The 17,101-nt window shown below is 31.8% G+C and overlaps 1 protein-coding gene and 1 long non-coding RNA gene across 18 annotated transcripts in view; one reads left to right on the plus strand and one right to left on the minus strand.

The window, feature by feature from the left end:
- Positions 1-12,690, plus strand: part of LOC143223210 (uncharacterized) — a 59,650-nt gene extending 46,960 nt beyond the window's left edge. Inside the window, exons 1-4 of one of the 16 annotated variants that reach the window (XR_013012744.1) lie at positions 4,467-4,533; positions 10,006-10,088; positions 11,458-11,511; positions 12,555-12,689. This is a non-coding gene — a long non-coding RNA (uncharacterized LOC143223210). The other 15 variants (XR_013012746.1, XR_013012741.1, XR_013012740.1 and 12 more) reach the window with 15 other exon arrangements.
- Positions 10,930-17,101, minus strand: LOC143223209 (uncharacterized). 2 transcript variants are annotated; one of them, XM_076450825.1, is made up of 2 exons: positions 16,030-17,091; positions 10,930-13,792 (listed from the first exon to the last, which is right to left on the minus strand). In XM_076450825.1, the coding sequence occupies exons 1-2, from the start codon at positions 16,359-16,361 to the stop codon at positions 13,774-13,776; spliced, it is 351 nt and encodes a 116-aa protein (XP_076306940.1). In that variant the 5' UTR covers positions 16,362-17,091; the 3' UTR covers positions 10,930-13,773. The 2 variants fall into 2 exon arrangements, with proteins under 2 accessions (XP_076306940.1, XP_076306941.1); XM_076450826.1 differs by having other exon boundaries at positions 13,384-13,784; positions 16,030-17,101.

The following is a 17,101-nucleotide window of genomic DNA, read 5'->3' on the forward strand; positions in this document are numbered from 1 at the left end:
TTTTCCTGTGCCTGTAGAATTATTATAAATGAAAATTATTTTTCAATAATTTAACTAAATTACAAATTATATAAAATCATTCTTTAGTGCCCTCCAGTGGAACATTCGTCAATCAGCGGACTCAAATTTATTGTGTCCACCGCGCCAAGTTGAAGCATGATTTTTAGAGTTCTAAAACAGTAAGCGTAATTCTGTACCATTGGTGAACTCAACTACACACTATTTCAAAATTCTGACAAAATTTTGTATCAATAAACCTCTGAAAGTCTCTGCATATTAATTTAAATAAGAATCAAAATATGCTCCCATACAGCCTTATGAATAGTATAAGTAACACGATACATTCAACCAATATCGTGAAAAATAGTTGCGAGAAGAATTCACTGTATCCCAGTATTGTTACTTGCACTAAGGACGTTTTTCTTTTGTCCTGTGCATTATATTGGTGGCTCAGCAGTACACTTTAGGGCTTATACTTGTACAAATCGGACTTCACTTCTTTCGATTAACGTAATGCAGGTAAGTCAGTGTGCAAGCTTGTGTTTAAAATAAGACAAATACATATCTTCTACAAAAACAACTTTACCAAAATAATATTATAAAATAACTAAGATTCGGATGTAGGGTTATTCTTAAACAATTCATTGAAAAACAACGATACATGAGGATATTTATATTTATTTATTTAGTGCTTTTTTTTCTTCTTCTTTACTTTGGACAGAAGTCACCTTCCCACATCTGTCTGCAGGCAGTCAAGAGTAATATAGCACCCATATTTTGTTATCCGAATTTTAATTTATTTTAATATTATTCAATGTTGATAAGTTTATTGTTATTATTTATTTGTATGAATTTCGTCATGTTAAATTGGTGAAAGGAGATTAAGACTGATTGATGGTGTGTCCCCACCGCCATGTGGGTCGCATTTCCGCATTCACCTCCAAAACTTAGGGTATATTTTTATTCCACATTATATATTACTTGTACCATGGGTATCCCTTTCATTTGTGCAGCGTTTTCAGATTTTTGTTTGGGCTTTATGTTGTTTATTAGAAAAATGTATATAGTCAGTTGTGAAACCCAGTGTTTTTATCGAAAATAAAGAATCATGCCACAAAATATGGAATACACTGTAAGGATAGTAGAACATTTTAAAAGTTGCGTTGCACTAAGCAATAAATAAACCACAAAATAATAGTCTGTAAAGTTAATCTAATTGTTTTTAAGATACTTATTTATAAATTTGACGAAACGTAGTAACAAGTTTTTAATGTTATAAAAAGAAATCTCTGATTTCGTACCTGTGCGAAAAGAACAAACTCAATAATGAGGGATAGGAAAAGTTCATTCTTATCAGTTTTTGATCCCTGACTGTAATGTTCGACTTACTGTTTCAGTACAAAACTAACCAGTCTCATGTGAGGTTTGTATCTTATAAATATAAAATATCTCGTAACCAAGGTTTATAATATATAAGACTAAAGCATGTGTTTGATGCAAACGTAATAAACGTTGAGAATACGAAACACATACGAAGTAATGGTGAAAGTAACTGTGTTGTTATGTGGTCAGGTGGTTAGGGCGCTCAGTTGTAATCTGAGAATCGCGTGTTCATATCCCCGTCACACCAAACATGCTCCACTTTCAGCCGATGGGGTATAAATAATGTGGTGAACAATCTTACTATTCGTTGGTAAAGAGTACCCCAAGAATTGGCGGTGGGTGATAATGACTTTCTTCCTTCCCTCCAATCTCACACTGCTATCACTCGTGTAACTATGCGCGAAATAAAAAGAAATCACTGTGTGACACAAAGAAATCCATAAATACTCTCTGTTGTTTAATATTAGACCGGCATGGCCAGGTGGGTTAAAGCGTTCGACTCATAATCTGAGAGTCGCGGGGTCGAATCCCTGTCGTACCAAACATGATCGCCCTTTCAGCCTTGGAGGTGTTCTACTATGACGATCAATCCTACTATTCGTTGGTAAACAAACACATAAATGTACGTACTGAAATGAATGTGTAATGTTTAGATTAAAATGTTCAATAAAGGTACATGTAGACAGGAGCTCTGTCGAAAGAACACAATAAGTAAGTTTTATTTTCAAAAAATAATTACGTAAAAGATGTTTTATTTAGTAGGATAGTTCTGATGTAACAGTTTTACTTGTTAAATATTATTGACTTTCATATGAAAATTTACAGATTATAGTAGACTTTGTTAGAAATGTCACCTTCTTTCTCTTTATTAATTAATATCAATACCTAATCCTTAAGTAAACAGTTCCGTTAGATGTGCAGTAAAAATAGCAAACTAATAACAATGTTTAAGAAATTCCAGTGAAGCATTTTATGCTTATGATAAACAAATGCTTTCACTAAAAACTGAGAATGTTGAAAACCTTACATCTGACATATTACAAAGGTTAGTATCAATATTTATTTATTACCTGCACAGAGATTTATTTAAGAGTATTGTTGTATTGACATGTTTTGATAACATTTTCAGCGTAGACATATGATTATCTTGGTAGTAAAATAGGTTAAAGGTTGAAATAATGTTGAAACGTATTTCATGTGACAGAATATTATGCGACAAATCAATTATGTTTTTAAGTCTACCAACCAGAATAAAAACAACTCTTAGAGTGACCGAAATTAAATGGTTATAGAGAGTATTTCTTTGTTAGAATATTGTGAAGGAACGCATTTAGCCTGAAGTGTTTTAATTATGAACGAATCGGCAAGTTCAAGGTTGGAGACTCGATAAGCTTCTGAACCTATTCCCTACTATCAAATGTGTCAGTCAATTGAAAATGTGCAAATATAATGGAAAGAAGCAACGAACTAAGTACAGGACTACCACCTATGTAAAGTAAAATTTAGCAGGAAGAAAAGATATTTATATCTGTAATTAATACTGAATGGATCTGCACTTCATTCAACTCATCTTGTAAAGGACAGTCTCAGAGACAACTTTTCTCCTCTGGAACTTTTAGTTTTGAACAATCAAGATGAGAGAACGTATCCAGCCAGATAGCAGTACGTGCTTTTACAAGAGATTTGGTTAGATGTCACCTGCTTTAATGCAATCAAAGATGTAAGGTAGGAGATAATTTAGCATCATTGCTGCACCAGCTACGAAAATTCTGATCCACACCTTTGGTATGTTAGTAAACAGGAAAGATCTGTCCAAGATTTCCTTTAGGAAAACCGACAATAAGAAAATTTTACTGTTCTTCTCATGTATTATCTGTCTTCTTGATGTAAAAGTTAACAAATGTTTTATGTTGTTTTTTTTCAAACTGATTCACATGTACACCACACATGGAGACAAGATACTTCGTTTGTGTTGTTTAAATTTGAAAGTTTCTTTACCGATAAACGATTGCTCTCAACTATTCATATCAGTTGGACTTGTTTTTTCAGTGTGAATCAATTGATATGAAAACATTTTAAGAGAAGGATATCTGTTAACTTATTCTCTGACCATGTAGAAAGTGATCGTTCAGTTCCACGTAGATACGTACATCGTGTTTTGTGTTTTAAAGATTCATTTCTATCAAGTGTTTAGTTTGTTATATTATATTAATTGTAAATGGTTTGGCTAAACTCAAATTTACAAAGAAAACCACAAAACAGAATATTTGTATCTCATAACAGCTGGTATGGGTATAAACACTTTTATTAATAAATCAGAAAACAACATTCATATTCGTTGTTGAAAGTAGATAAACCACTAAAAGCTCTGGTATATGTAAACGTGTAATGGTGGACTGGGCAAGTAGCACGTTTCCCAAGTAATACCTTTCCCATATCACCTACAGTAAACCAATACATTAGGATTTCCATAAACAAAAGAGGTGTGCACCTTCCACATTTGTGTTTTATTGATTTTTACTGCAGTATTCCAAATCGTAATCATTATACAAAAACAAAACCTAATCTCTTCCCATTTTATAAGTTGTGAAGCATTATATTCTCTACCATCATTGCTTTATACCGGACATACATCCAATTTTACACAGTGCAGAATGTTAAATAATTTACAACATGTGGTTCAATGGGGTGAATTATCCCTACCTTAATTTACTAGTATGAGCAAATGGCACTAACAGCTGTCGACAGAGAAGTGCGAAGTTGGATACAAGACATTGTTGGTTAAATGATGGTTTCAATCACTTCGGATAGACATCGACATTCTTGGTGAACAACTAAAGATACTTAATATCCCTAACGCTATTTGGGTGTTACCACACGGTTATTCACAACAGAAAGTATTCCTTACTTATTAAAATTTGAATATTTTTTCTTTGTGTTGTCAAAACAAATTTTTGTGCTGTATATGTACGCTATTTTCTAAATATACACCCTACTTTAAGACATGCAAAGAGATAGAAAAGGTAAAAGAAATTAAAAACGAACTCGTATGTAGAATCTGCTGCTTGTATTACAAAACAAACACCATTTGTGTTTCATGTTGAGCAATTATAACGACGAAAACACGGAAAGGGCGTGACTGTGTTCCAGGTATAATTAATTATATTACTGATTGTTATGATTTTGAAATTTAATGTATGTATTGAAATGAAACTATGTTTTAGTTTCGGATATTCGATAATCCCACATCAAATACAAATTCTGTCTCAGCGAAACTAAAGATTTATTTGCATTTAAGCACAAAGTTGCACAATAGGCTATGTGTGCTGTGCCTAATAAGGATATCGAAACCCAGTTTTCATCATTAAAAGCCTTCAAACATACCGCTGATTCACTAGGAAGGTGGTGATTGAAATTTCTTGTATTTTAGTTTCCAAAAAGAACTCATAAGCATCGATAATTGGAGGTAAAAATTGTAGTGTGACCGTTTTACCGACCAATTAATATCCACATTCAAATTACAACCTCAAACTTCTCATATACTAATATACAAATACAACTGTATAAATGTTTAGCACTAAGGAAGCTGTATACACCTTTAATTATTAATATATTTACTTCGTAGCAAGTCGTACATGGTATTGACACTTAGGCTCAGTTGAAGATGCATTTCAAAAATAAATTAATGACAATGAAAAAACACCAACTACAAAGTTAGATACCAAAGAATTTTACATTTAGCCCCATACCTTGCGTGTCCTAATAGACTAAATAGAGGGCTGTCATGGAGATCAACGTGAATATAAGGTATTGCACTGTATAGAGAGTTTCTCCAACAGTATTATTATGGTGTTGTATTTAGTAGTTTTCTCAAAACAACATGTGATACTGAGTTTACACAAAATATATATCTTTCCTAAAATATTTTACTATTCAGTTAATTAGTTTGAATTTTTCTGTCCCAAAGTTGGAAATGATAAACAGAAAAGATGAATTCAGTTTTTTCATATTTGAAAAAATGAGAAATGTCGATGTTTGAAACCAATATTACCAGAACTGTTTTACTGTATTCTGCTAGATGTAAACAATAAGTTCTGTTTTGACTTCCCAGTGAAGAGTAATATTGTACAGGTAGGATGTGACAACTCTGTCTGAGGTTTATCTTTGAAAGCTGTGTTAAATCTGTAATTTGAACAAATATATTTAATTAACATAAACTTATTGTAAGTTGTTGGTGATTAGTGCTTGCAATGTACATTGTTTTTATGGGGATTTTTGGAACAATACGTTGTGTTGTCATCCTGATTGATGAACTTATGGGAGTTTTTGCATTTTTGCTGAGGGTGCGATGTCATAATTTCAAGAACTTGCTCAAAGCAAATTTTGGCAAATTCATCTCGTGAATGTTGCTATATTAATATTTTCTTAAATGCAATTAAATACTATGGGTGCCAATGATTTTACCAAGATCCTATATGGTATGAATGGTGTTGAAGACAGAATGTCTGTGGTGAGGGAAAAAATGTGTGGTACGTATCATTTTCAATTCATGAGTTAATATCCTTTTGGAAACCTTTTTAACTCATAACTTAATAATATAAAGTAAATAAATAAAATATAACCAAAAAACTGGTGATCCACTGTTCAATACCAGACAATGCATTTGCACAATGCTACATTATTATTCACATATTAAAACTAACTTAGGTTACTAACTAGTGAATTTAAAATGACTTAAAATTTAGAAACTCCTTAAATATTACAAGTCTGGAAAAGTATGTTGCAACAGTGAATAAATCTTTTCTTTCAAAATGTGAAACAGTGCTGTTGCATTGCATTTATGATTCATTTTCATGCACGAAATTTATGATAAAAAATAATATACTTGTATAAATCAATATGAAGCACCCTGTTGGTTCCAGCATGGAGGATGAGAGATCCAGATAAACAATTATAGAAATGTGCTTATAGCACTGGCATACTATTTCTGTAATAACATGACTAATGCTTGCTTGTCTAAACAGGGTAGGCTGTTATGGTACTCGTGATACAATTAGATTTTCTATTTTAGCCATGGAATAGCAGCTTGTAAAAAGCTCTGAATTTCTGAAGTAAAATCTACAAGTTCAGAGCTCTCATTTTTTGACTGTTTTGAGATCTAATTATGGTCTTATCGGAAGGTCAAATCCATTAGATTAACATCTTCGACAATGCTCAAGGTTTCATAGATTAATTAGCTCTAATACTGGTTAATTTATATTTAAAGTTAGGCAGGGAAAGATCCTGATGAGAAATAAGATTAAATCAGGTATATGAGCTTCCCACTTGTTGGTAATCACTGATGCACAAAAATACAGCTAATGGAAAAAAAAAAAAAGTTGTCGATTAATTGACTTTAAATTTTAGAAAAGAATTTCAAATTCTATGATTATTGAGGATTCCACCTTGTTATATATATGAAGAACTTTACAGAAGTATGCAATATTTTATACATGTATAAAAAGCTATTTCTAAAGAAAAATAATACTTTCTTGTAATGCTTTTAAAAATTAATATGATAATGATTACATATTCCAAAACACTTAATAGATTAAGTGGAATATAGCAACTCTGATATATGACAGTGTCGGGGTCTTAAGTGTTATATAAGTATAACAAGACAGTATAACTCGGATGCTTTTTAGTTGCTCAAGGGAAATGAATACCATCAACTTTATTTACATAGTAAATGAGTTCTTTTACCAAAATCAAAAATCCTAGTATCTTATTAGATTGTTCAAGTAGTCTAATTTTAAAGTTAGCACAGAAATTAGGAAAAACAATATTAATTTTATATGAGATAACTTTTGATGGTAATAAATTTATCTTGCAAAGTTTGAAGACCATTAGTGAATGAATAAAACTATATTGCCTATTGTAATACTGTATTAACAATATAAAGGACACCTTTTTATACCTATACTAATTAATAACCTAACATCCAACTGCAATGCCCCCTACAAACCCATATCTTTTATACTCCCTAAGATGTGCCTTTCACACATACAGTAGCAACCTCTCTTTTTCACCTGAAGATGACCTAGGAAGGCCAAAACATTGTTCTCTGCTTATGAATGCTTAATACCCTTGCCAGCTGTTCTGAGATATTTCAAGTGGGTTTCTTGTTGTCATGAATCCACAAAATAAATGTTTTTATTATACATTATTCCAAAAATTTTGTGAAATTTTGTGGATTGTCTTTGATGTAATATTGGTAGTGTGCCTGTTTGTTGGTGTGTAAAACATAAAATATGCTGTTGAGACTTTTGTAGATATCTTTGTCTCATTAATTCAGAAACAATAAAAGTTATATTTGAGTAAACAAAGTATATTTACTTACGTTTGTAGTAATTGGATATCAATTGTTGTATAGTAGCCTGGTTGTAATTGTTATTTAGTTACTAATGTGTATTTTTTAAAAATTAGATACTGTTACTAGCTAGTTTTCTCTTGCATTTTAATGAAATATTCAAGAAACATCGAACAGAAACAGTCAAATAACTTAACAAATTACTACACATAACCACCCTACATGTTTGTGGTCAACATAAAATTCACAAGCATGGATACCCTTCATTCCATAATTTAATTATTCAAAATAAACTTTTGCATAAATTCACCAAATTCTCCCCTTAGTTAGATATCATAATATTTTATTTTACAAGTAACTAAAATATTCTCACATGTTATAAACTCATTAAACTTTGTAGAAATTATAAATACATCCATGATAACCTCACAAGATACAATGACGAGTTTGATCTATCCAACTTCTTTATTCACCTACCAACCACTGACATGCTATAAATATTCTGCCAACCAGTTGAAAATTTTAGACTTATTAAGGAATGAACCCAAATTATAACTCCATTATAGTAGAATTTACATCCTTAAATATCAAGAAAACCTACTTCCAACACCAAGGTATGTACTACCAACAACAAGGCTTTGCTACATCTGTTTTGAACATTTTAAGTCAATTCCTTCGAAATAACCACATGAAGCCCAACAGGTTGATTCTAAATATAATATCTACATTGATTATTCATGTACTAACTGAATGGATATCATGAGATACAATTCACAGAAGAAAACAAACTCCCTATCCTAGACATGATAATTGTTACCAAGTTCCATAGGCCCAGGATGGCCAGGTAGGTTAAGATGTTCGACTCGAAATCTGAGGTTCTCAGGTTCGAATCCTCATTGCACCAAATATGCTCACCCTTTCAGCCATGGGGGGCATTATAATTTGATGATCAGTTCCACTATTCATTGGTAAAAGAGGAGCCAAAGAGTTGACAGTGGGTAGTGATGACTAGCTGCCTTCCCACTAGTCTAATACTGCTGAATTAGGGATGGTTATCATAGATAGCCCTCGAGTATCATTGTATGAAATTGAAACCAAACCAAGCTGCATCACAGAAGACTCATGAATATTGGTAAAATTTTCAACTATAAATCAAACCCCCCCAAAAACAAAAATACAAGTGTCATAAACTGACTAGTTATCAGAATGAACAAGTTTAATAAAACTGAAGATCTAAGAAGTGGTAAGCAAAAATTACTGCAACCTTACTTGATAATAAACACTCAGAACACTTAATAGAGACAAAAATAAAGAAAACCAACACCAAAGATAAGCAGAAAGATAATTAAATGCATAACCACATTCTCCTGTGCCAGGGGGTGTCTTTAAACATACAGAAGATATGTTAAAAATGTCATCACAACAGAAGCAACAATATGGTAGATTACAGTTAGTAAAACCATATCACTTAAATATCATTTACATCTTCACTTGTGAATGTAGTTTGTAATATATTGAAGAATCAAAGGTTAAACAGAAATTAGAATTCATAAAAGGACATTAGATGCACAAATTTCCAAGACCATTTTATCTCCAATAGTTAACTTATTATGCCAATAAAGAAGACTATACAATATGATGAATCAAATTAATACTAAAATGTGAATGACACATGAATATAGAAAGAAAATGAACTTTTACATAACTGCTAACACCTGCCATTAAAGTCAACAAAGCTTTGGTACCATTCTTGAAAGCCTTCAAAAAAATTAGTTTACTTAAGTCCTAGTGGCAAAGCTTTTGGATAAGTGGATAGTGTATCAACATCTCTATTGATCAAGAACCATCATTAAATATTGGAAAATCAGCATCAAAATGGTCCCTCTAAAGATGACAGCAGATTAATAACCAAACTGTAGAGGGGAAAACATCTCATTAGGAATTAGTAACTAGTGGTTGATCAAAGTTTTCCAGTGATTCAGTGTGAAGTCTGAAAGATTATTATGTTTTTGGCATCCACTGTTTGCGTAGTACAGATATTGCTTAGTGTTTAATAATAAACACATTAAAAAGTGTATTTGATATGCATATAAGAAAACATTGTTTAAAATATTTGTCTGTATTGATTGACAATTAGATTTAGATGATCATATAGGTTACTGACCATGACAGTGGATAAAATAGAACTTTTTTATTAATGGGTAAAAAAAAACTGAATTATGTCATGTTTTAATAAAAAATTTAAAAATACCAGATACTTCTCTTTTATTCAGGTGACAGGCAAGTTGGCCCCTGTATATTTATTGCTGTCACAAGTACAAATGCTGCCAGAATTTTTAATATTTATCCTCACAAGGTTAGTAAATTAAATTATTTTATATTAAATCTGGTTTGATATTGCATTGAAGTTTTCATGTATCCAAGTTTTATTTTTGACAAAAACATTTAGATCTTTCTATCAACTTTTATGATATTTATAGATGCTTATGTATTTCAACATATAACAAATTTATGATTATGATACAGTTTGGAGATTTGTTACTTTCTGATATATTTCCTGAGTGTAACTTACTAATAAACTTCTGAGCTTATATTGATAACATTTTTATAGTTGCAGTGACCTCAGCATCAGTTATTTGTTGGTGCAGATTTGAACTTGAACAAATCAGAGAAATACTAGATGATTAAGTGTTAGATCTTCTTTTTTTTCTACCAGAATATCTAACTGTGTTTTGTTTTTATACAATCGCTTAATTTACGTATTAAGGCAAGAATTGAATTTTGAGTTAATATTATAGAAATATCAATTTGTCTTGCATACAGACATGTTCATATTTATGTTAAATTAATGTTTTGTAAAGAAAAATTAATATTGTGTCATCACCAGTTTCTTTTACTTTTTAACTATTTGTTTTTCAATCACAATTCTATACAAAATATTAAAGACTTGTGTGTACTATTCTAGAGTAATTACAACAAGGAGATTTAAGTCAGTTTATTTGTGCTATTGGGACTTTGAGTTTAGTATTATACTATGTAATATATAAAAGTGTAAGAGCAACCCTTAACTTGCATGGAATTAATACCTGCTGAATGTAGATGTATTGATAAGCTGATTATGTATGATTTCTTATAGACAGTAGCTATAACAGTTTCACTGTTTAGAAGTAAGATGTTACAAGTAGAAAGATCACTGATTTTTAAAAAGAAATTTAATGAAATATCATTGGAGGTGCTAATTTGAAATGTTGGTTCAGTCATCTAAAACTAACACCTCTTCATGCAAACTTTAATTTTAAACATCTTATAAAACAAGACAGCATATCAAGCCTTTATATATGTTAACCATGACTTTTTCATAAGAATGAACAGTCAAGAACATATATCAGAAGTATTCAGAGTGATCAATGCTGCTGGACTTTATAAATGTACTGCAACCAATGAAGCAGCTTATCGCAACTGAGAATGTAAGTTGTAGATTTCATAAACATTTCAACTGGAGTCAAAACTCTATATGGACATATGAATCCATGTAGTCTTCTGCCTCATATGAACATATTTGGGTTTCATGAAAACAGTGATACACTGAACGAAACATGGTAATGTCCCACATTATCTACACCACAGATGTAAGATGTATAATGTAGAAAACTTTATGTAGTCTTATCATTTCTTGAAACTGAACTCAACCAAATAACAGTGAAGTTTTGATAAACCTTCTTTAGAACACCAAGAGCTGTCTCCCATACCTGACTATATTTGGAGGAAGTATGAATATGGTATGTAGATGTATTTAAAAGTTAGCTGTACTCCTGTACAATCACACATGAAACCAGAGAGAAGTAGCAGTCGTCTCAAATTTTAATGATGTGTACTTCATGGCTGTACAAATATTGTTAGTGGATAATGAAATGTCTTTTCCAGCTCAAATATTATGTTACTGTGATATAAAGAGTTATCTTAGAGATATAGCTTTTTATGGATAAAGCCACTAAGGTAAGTGTAGGTCATTGTGTTATCTGTGAAATGAGTTGCTGATTTATGAATTTGAGTGGAAGGAATAGTTATATGCTACTAAAACATTTTGAAAGGATTTATTGAGCATTTTCATAGATTTTTGTTATATATTAATTTATTTTTCACTTAAAAACATTAAACTTTGTCAAATTTGTAAGAATGAACATGAACACTTGTAGATTATAAAAAATCATGGATGAAGGAGATATAGACAGTGAAGAGGACACAATATCACAAATGATAAAATGACGTCACTTTTACAACATCCATATGGATATGGTGTATGAAGCTAAAAGTGGGAAATAATCTCACATAATTATCTTTTAACAATGTATTAAGTGGTATAATACATAAATATGAACATCTTAACAAAATTGTAACTCATTTGTTTCACTTCAGTAATTTGTTGTTTCATCAAAATACTACAAAGTTTAAAAAAATGTTATTAAATTTTCTGTTGTTTAGATATTTCAATGTTACAGTACTTGAAAGCTTTGTTATTTAAAACCATTATAGCTGCTGTTTAGAATATCCATTAAATAAATTTTGTATGAAAAGTAGTACAAGTAACTAAGCAACTTGAAAAAAATTGAATTGAAACAAAGGACAGGAAATATGAGTTATAAATACAGATACATTATATACATATATAATAAGGCACAATTGTAGTATCAGTCAATTATGTTAGGGTTAAACTGATTGGTCTGTGATCTCAAAATTATAAAGGTTTATAGTTAAATAACAAAAGCAATAATGATTTTATTGCATTTTTCAATTCTGTTTCTTAACAAAAATTTCTTTTTAGGAAAGAATCCAAACTGGATCTGATGCAGATATTGTCATATGGAATCGAAATCAAACTTGCACTATCTCGGCTAAAACCCACCATTATAATGTTCACTTTAACATTTTTGAATGGATGAAATGTCATAGGGTACCTGTATATGTAATTTCACAAGTGCGAATTGTGGTTGTTGAAGGGGAGGTAATGTATTTATCTTCATCTTGTTTTAAAATTATCGATCAACTGTACAAGACATTACATCTTACTTCAAAAACTGCTAGGAACTCTTTTTATTTCATAAGTAGTATATCATTTTAGCCCTAATTTTTTGTTGTCATGTTTTTTTTATAAACTTGAAAATATATCAAAATACTAACGTGTTTTTCAGACACCTGTGTATGAAAGTTTTTAGCATTACATCGCAGTTAGCATCCAAACAGAAAATTTTTACATATTACCTTTACTTGGCATTCTTTGAAATAAATATTAAGGCATTTGAACAAAATGTTGTTTTCTTAATCTTTTAGAAAACTCAAATTTTTGCATTTGTGAATTATGTTTACTTCATAGTATAAATTTTGTTTTTAACTTAAGATTCTCATTTATTTAAGTTACTATATCATACACATGCATTAAAATATATAAAATGAGGGTAATATATTTTTTCAGGTTTATGGACTTCATACTAATGTGTGTGAAATGTGTATTGTTAAATGTGTGAAAACAATTTCAAAAAGAGTTGACATAAATAACATGTTAAATAGCACCAAGAACTTTCAATGTTATTTATATTTATGAAAAACAATATTATTTTGCCACTGCAAATTAAAAAACAACAACTTTGAACTCATTCAAGGTAATTTGGCTTTTGTTGCTGCATTTATTTGTACACAAGAGTAATTGTTTTTGTTAAAAAAAATTGCTATATGTCTTATATTTTATCCTCAAAGAGTTTCCTTGATACTGCAGATCTGAATACTTTTCTGTCATTTGGTACATGGTTGTTTGTCTCATGCTTAAGATTGGTGACAGTCTATCTTCTGTCCTGAAGGCTGAATAAACAAAGATACCTCACATCAGTATTATTGAGTTTAGGTGTTCTTCCTCTTCCTTTCCTATTTTCTATCTCACTTGTCTTGATCTCACAATCTAGAGTGTTCTTGACAGTGTTTGGGAAGCATTTCAAGTCCACAGCAATTTGTCAGACAGTCCAACTAGCATCACGTAAAACTCTTCTAAGTTATGTTGGCTCTGTTTGACTCAGAAAAAAAAAAATCAGTTTTCTGTTAATAAACTTCTTGTAACCATACTCAAAAAACATTAAACACAATGTTTACCATTAGACATTTAAAGAAGAAAGATTACAGATGTTAAATGATTTCATTGCTTATAGAAGTTGTTTAGTAATTTTTCGTATTTTTTCACCAACATTGCACTATATTTTTAAATTTATTGGAAGTTGTGAAGGAAATATTTTTATAAAAATTTAGAAATTGAATGTTTTCTCATATGTTTTTATACCTATCAGCTGTATGTTAGTCAAGGACTTGGCCGCTTTATTGCTACACCAGTGTATTCTCCATATGTCTATGGTTGCATTAATAAAAGAGATCAGGTGAGGATGTGTATGTTTATGTAATAATATTTGGTTTGAGTTTTATTACAGAAAAAATTGTGTATCAAAAATGTTAAGGAATGCTGTGAATATTCAGTTGTTATATCATTACTTATGTGCAAATCAGAGATGCTGGTGTGTGTGTGTGTGTGTGTGTGTGACTGAACTTGGATTTTATCAATGAGTTTACAAACTTTGATTTACTAAACTGATAACCAATATATAGTATTAAGTTAGAGTAGAAAGTCTAATAATGCACAATCATTGATCCTTTTATTTGGCATTGTTTTAGACATCTTTTTTCTTCCATGGAAAGAAAGTTTTTGCTGTTAATATTCTATATTTTTCTTCCATAAAATAGTATGTTTGATTTGGTAGTTATTTAGATGAAGAATAAACATTAAAACTATTCACCAGATTAGAAAACTTGATAGGGATGGCTAGCGCAGATAGCCCTCGTGTAGTTTTGCGCGAAATTTAAGAAGAAACAAACAAACAAGGTCAAGTGTAATAAGGTGAATTATGCGTTTGTCGAGATACGAGTAAGGTTGTACTTGTTCAGGCTCAAAAGCTTTACGTGATCTACGTGTTTTAGTACCTTTCACCGATATATCGAGTACCCATTAAGTGCTATAACTTTCCCTGTGCTACACACCAGTCGATTAGAAGAATAAGTCCCCAAGGACAGCAGCACAGCTACAACACCAGTACTAAACGATATAAGAAGATACGCGGGCCTACAAGCTTCACTTCGCCGTAGAAGCTACGAGTCATACATGCCGGAATGCCAGAGCAGTCAAATACCGTGACCGTTGCGTTATAATGTGAAGGTGAATCCCACTATTCGTTGGTACAAGAGGAGTAGCCCAAGAGTTGGCGGTGGGTGATGATGACGAGCTGCTTTCCCTCTAGTCTTACACCACTAAATTAGGGACGGCTCGGTGCAGCGAGCTAACAACCTTCTCCTTTAAATACCTGTTGAAGAATCCGCAAGCGATTGCGGCCCGATGTTCCTTGATGGAATCTAATGGTGATAACTAATAACTATTATTTTTATTAGCAGTAGTATTTCATATATATGGAGAAAAAGGAAGAAAAAAAAAAAAAAACAACACTTTTTTCACAACTATACATGGACACTGCCCTAAAACGGGGCCGAGTACGATGTCATACTCTGGCCCAAAGTTATACCACATCTTAATTATAGACGCCATCAAAGTACGGGATGGAGAAAGAAATCCAGTGCACCTGACCCTCCAGGGTATTCCACATAATTACCCAAATACAGTCAAACATCGATATAAGGCGCTAGTTGGGGTCCGAAAAATTCAACCGCGTTGTATCTGATTGCGCCTTATACCGATTTGATTATATATTTTTTTGACCCTCGGGGTGAGCGATAATGCAAAATTTACGCGTTTTGTAGTGAAATAAAGAAAAACAAACAAAACTACTTACACCAATGATATGGCATTTTTTTTATTTTTTTTTATTTATTAAACTCAATTTTAAGACTGAAATTAAATGTAAAAAGCAGAATTCTAAAGAAATTTATCGAATTCATTACTTTGATGGGGGCTGATATTCTAAAAGTAGTTCCGTCAGAGCAATCATGTGATCGTTTTTACGATTAGATGCTGATTAAAATTAGTTCAATTTTAAAAGTTAATACATATAGTAATTAATTTTGATAATTTATTTACTAATTATTAAAATCTGAGTACAAACTGAAGTCAAATAATTACCAGATAAAAAAATGTCATGGCAAAGTTTAAAATACGAATTCAGTACTGAAACAAAAACGCATTTTTCAAAAAATTTAATAACAATAAAATATAGTAAGCACATAAAACAAGTTGAAATGCACAAATTTATAGTTACTCAGTAGTCTTCTTTCTTTCAAAAGCCTCCAAAAGTGTCTGTTGTCTTCCTCCTTGGTTCCGCATCCTCTTCGCAGTTCTCATTAGGTCCTGGATCTGTAGTATCTTGCAAATTCCTAGATTGTGGTGTTCTGCCCAATATAGAAGTTGTTCTGTGTACTGTACTGCCTGAGTTGAGGTGATGCAATTCCTGAGTTTTTCTGGAATGGGGTCATCATCTTCTTCTTCATCTGGAGTGGTAAAATCTGTGGGTGCTGCCGCTGGGTTCTCTATTGCTTTCTGGATCTTCTCTTGTACTGTGTAAGCATTCCTTTTGGTGCCTCTTTTCTCCATGGGTATAAATACGCTGTATGTTGAAAAAATATGAAAATCGCAGTCTGTCGCCACCGGATGGTCACTATCCCATTCAATCACGACAAAATTGATTCGGTCGACGAAATTCTGCCTACGAGCTGGTGTTACAAGACCTTTCAGTTATTCGGCGATATTAGAATAAAAGGGAATAGCTGACGTCACAGATTTCCAAGAAACTATTTCGTCTGAAAGCTTCTGGGGAGCGAGCTGTTTCTTAGAAAGTTATATGGTTTCAACATTGACGCTATCGTTTGCAGCACTTCATGCCACTGTCACTGGTGTATGAGTGTATATGACTCATCCTTCGTCATCCATCGGTCGATCAAGGATGACTTGTGGTTTTAATGAAAATAAAGTTTTGATACTTCTTGCCTACGCACTGAGAGTTATCCTATGACTGGCAGATTATGTACTTTACTGCAGTTGACAGCGCCAGGAATTATTACATGCAGGCCGGGGTTTGATCACAATATGCGGCGTGAAAACCATACAAAAAGATTGAAGTGGATTTGGTTTTTGATTTTTGATCACATTAACCGGCTGATTACATTAAGCAGTGGTAATATTAAGCGGCGGCCTCTGTAGAAACCCCAAAAAATTTGGGGCCTAAAACCTCATCGCGCCTAACTGATTATCGCGCTTTATCGATGCGTTTTATATCGATGTTTACCTCTACTAACACAGAGAAAGCGATCAAGTGTTAATAACATTGATTAGTT

The sequence above is a fragment of the Tachypleus tridentatus genome, chromosome 8 (assembly GCF_004210375.1).
Source record: "Tachypleus tridentatus isolate NWPU-2018 chromosome 8, ASM421037v1, whole genome shotgun sequence".
NCBI lineage: Eukaryota > Metazoa > Arthropoda > Merostomata > Xiphosura > Limulidae > Tachypleus > Tachypleus tridentatus.

Coding starts and splice junctions, on each gene's coding strand:
- LOC143223209 (XM_076450825.1), bottom strand. CDS start 16,361: ATGGAGAAAAGAGGCACCAAAAGGAATGCTTACACAGTACAAGAGAAG.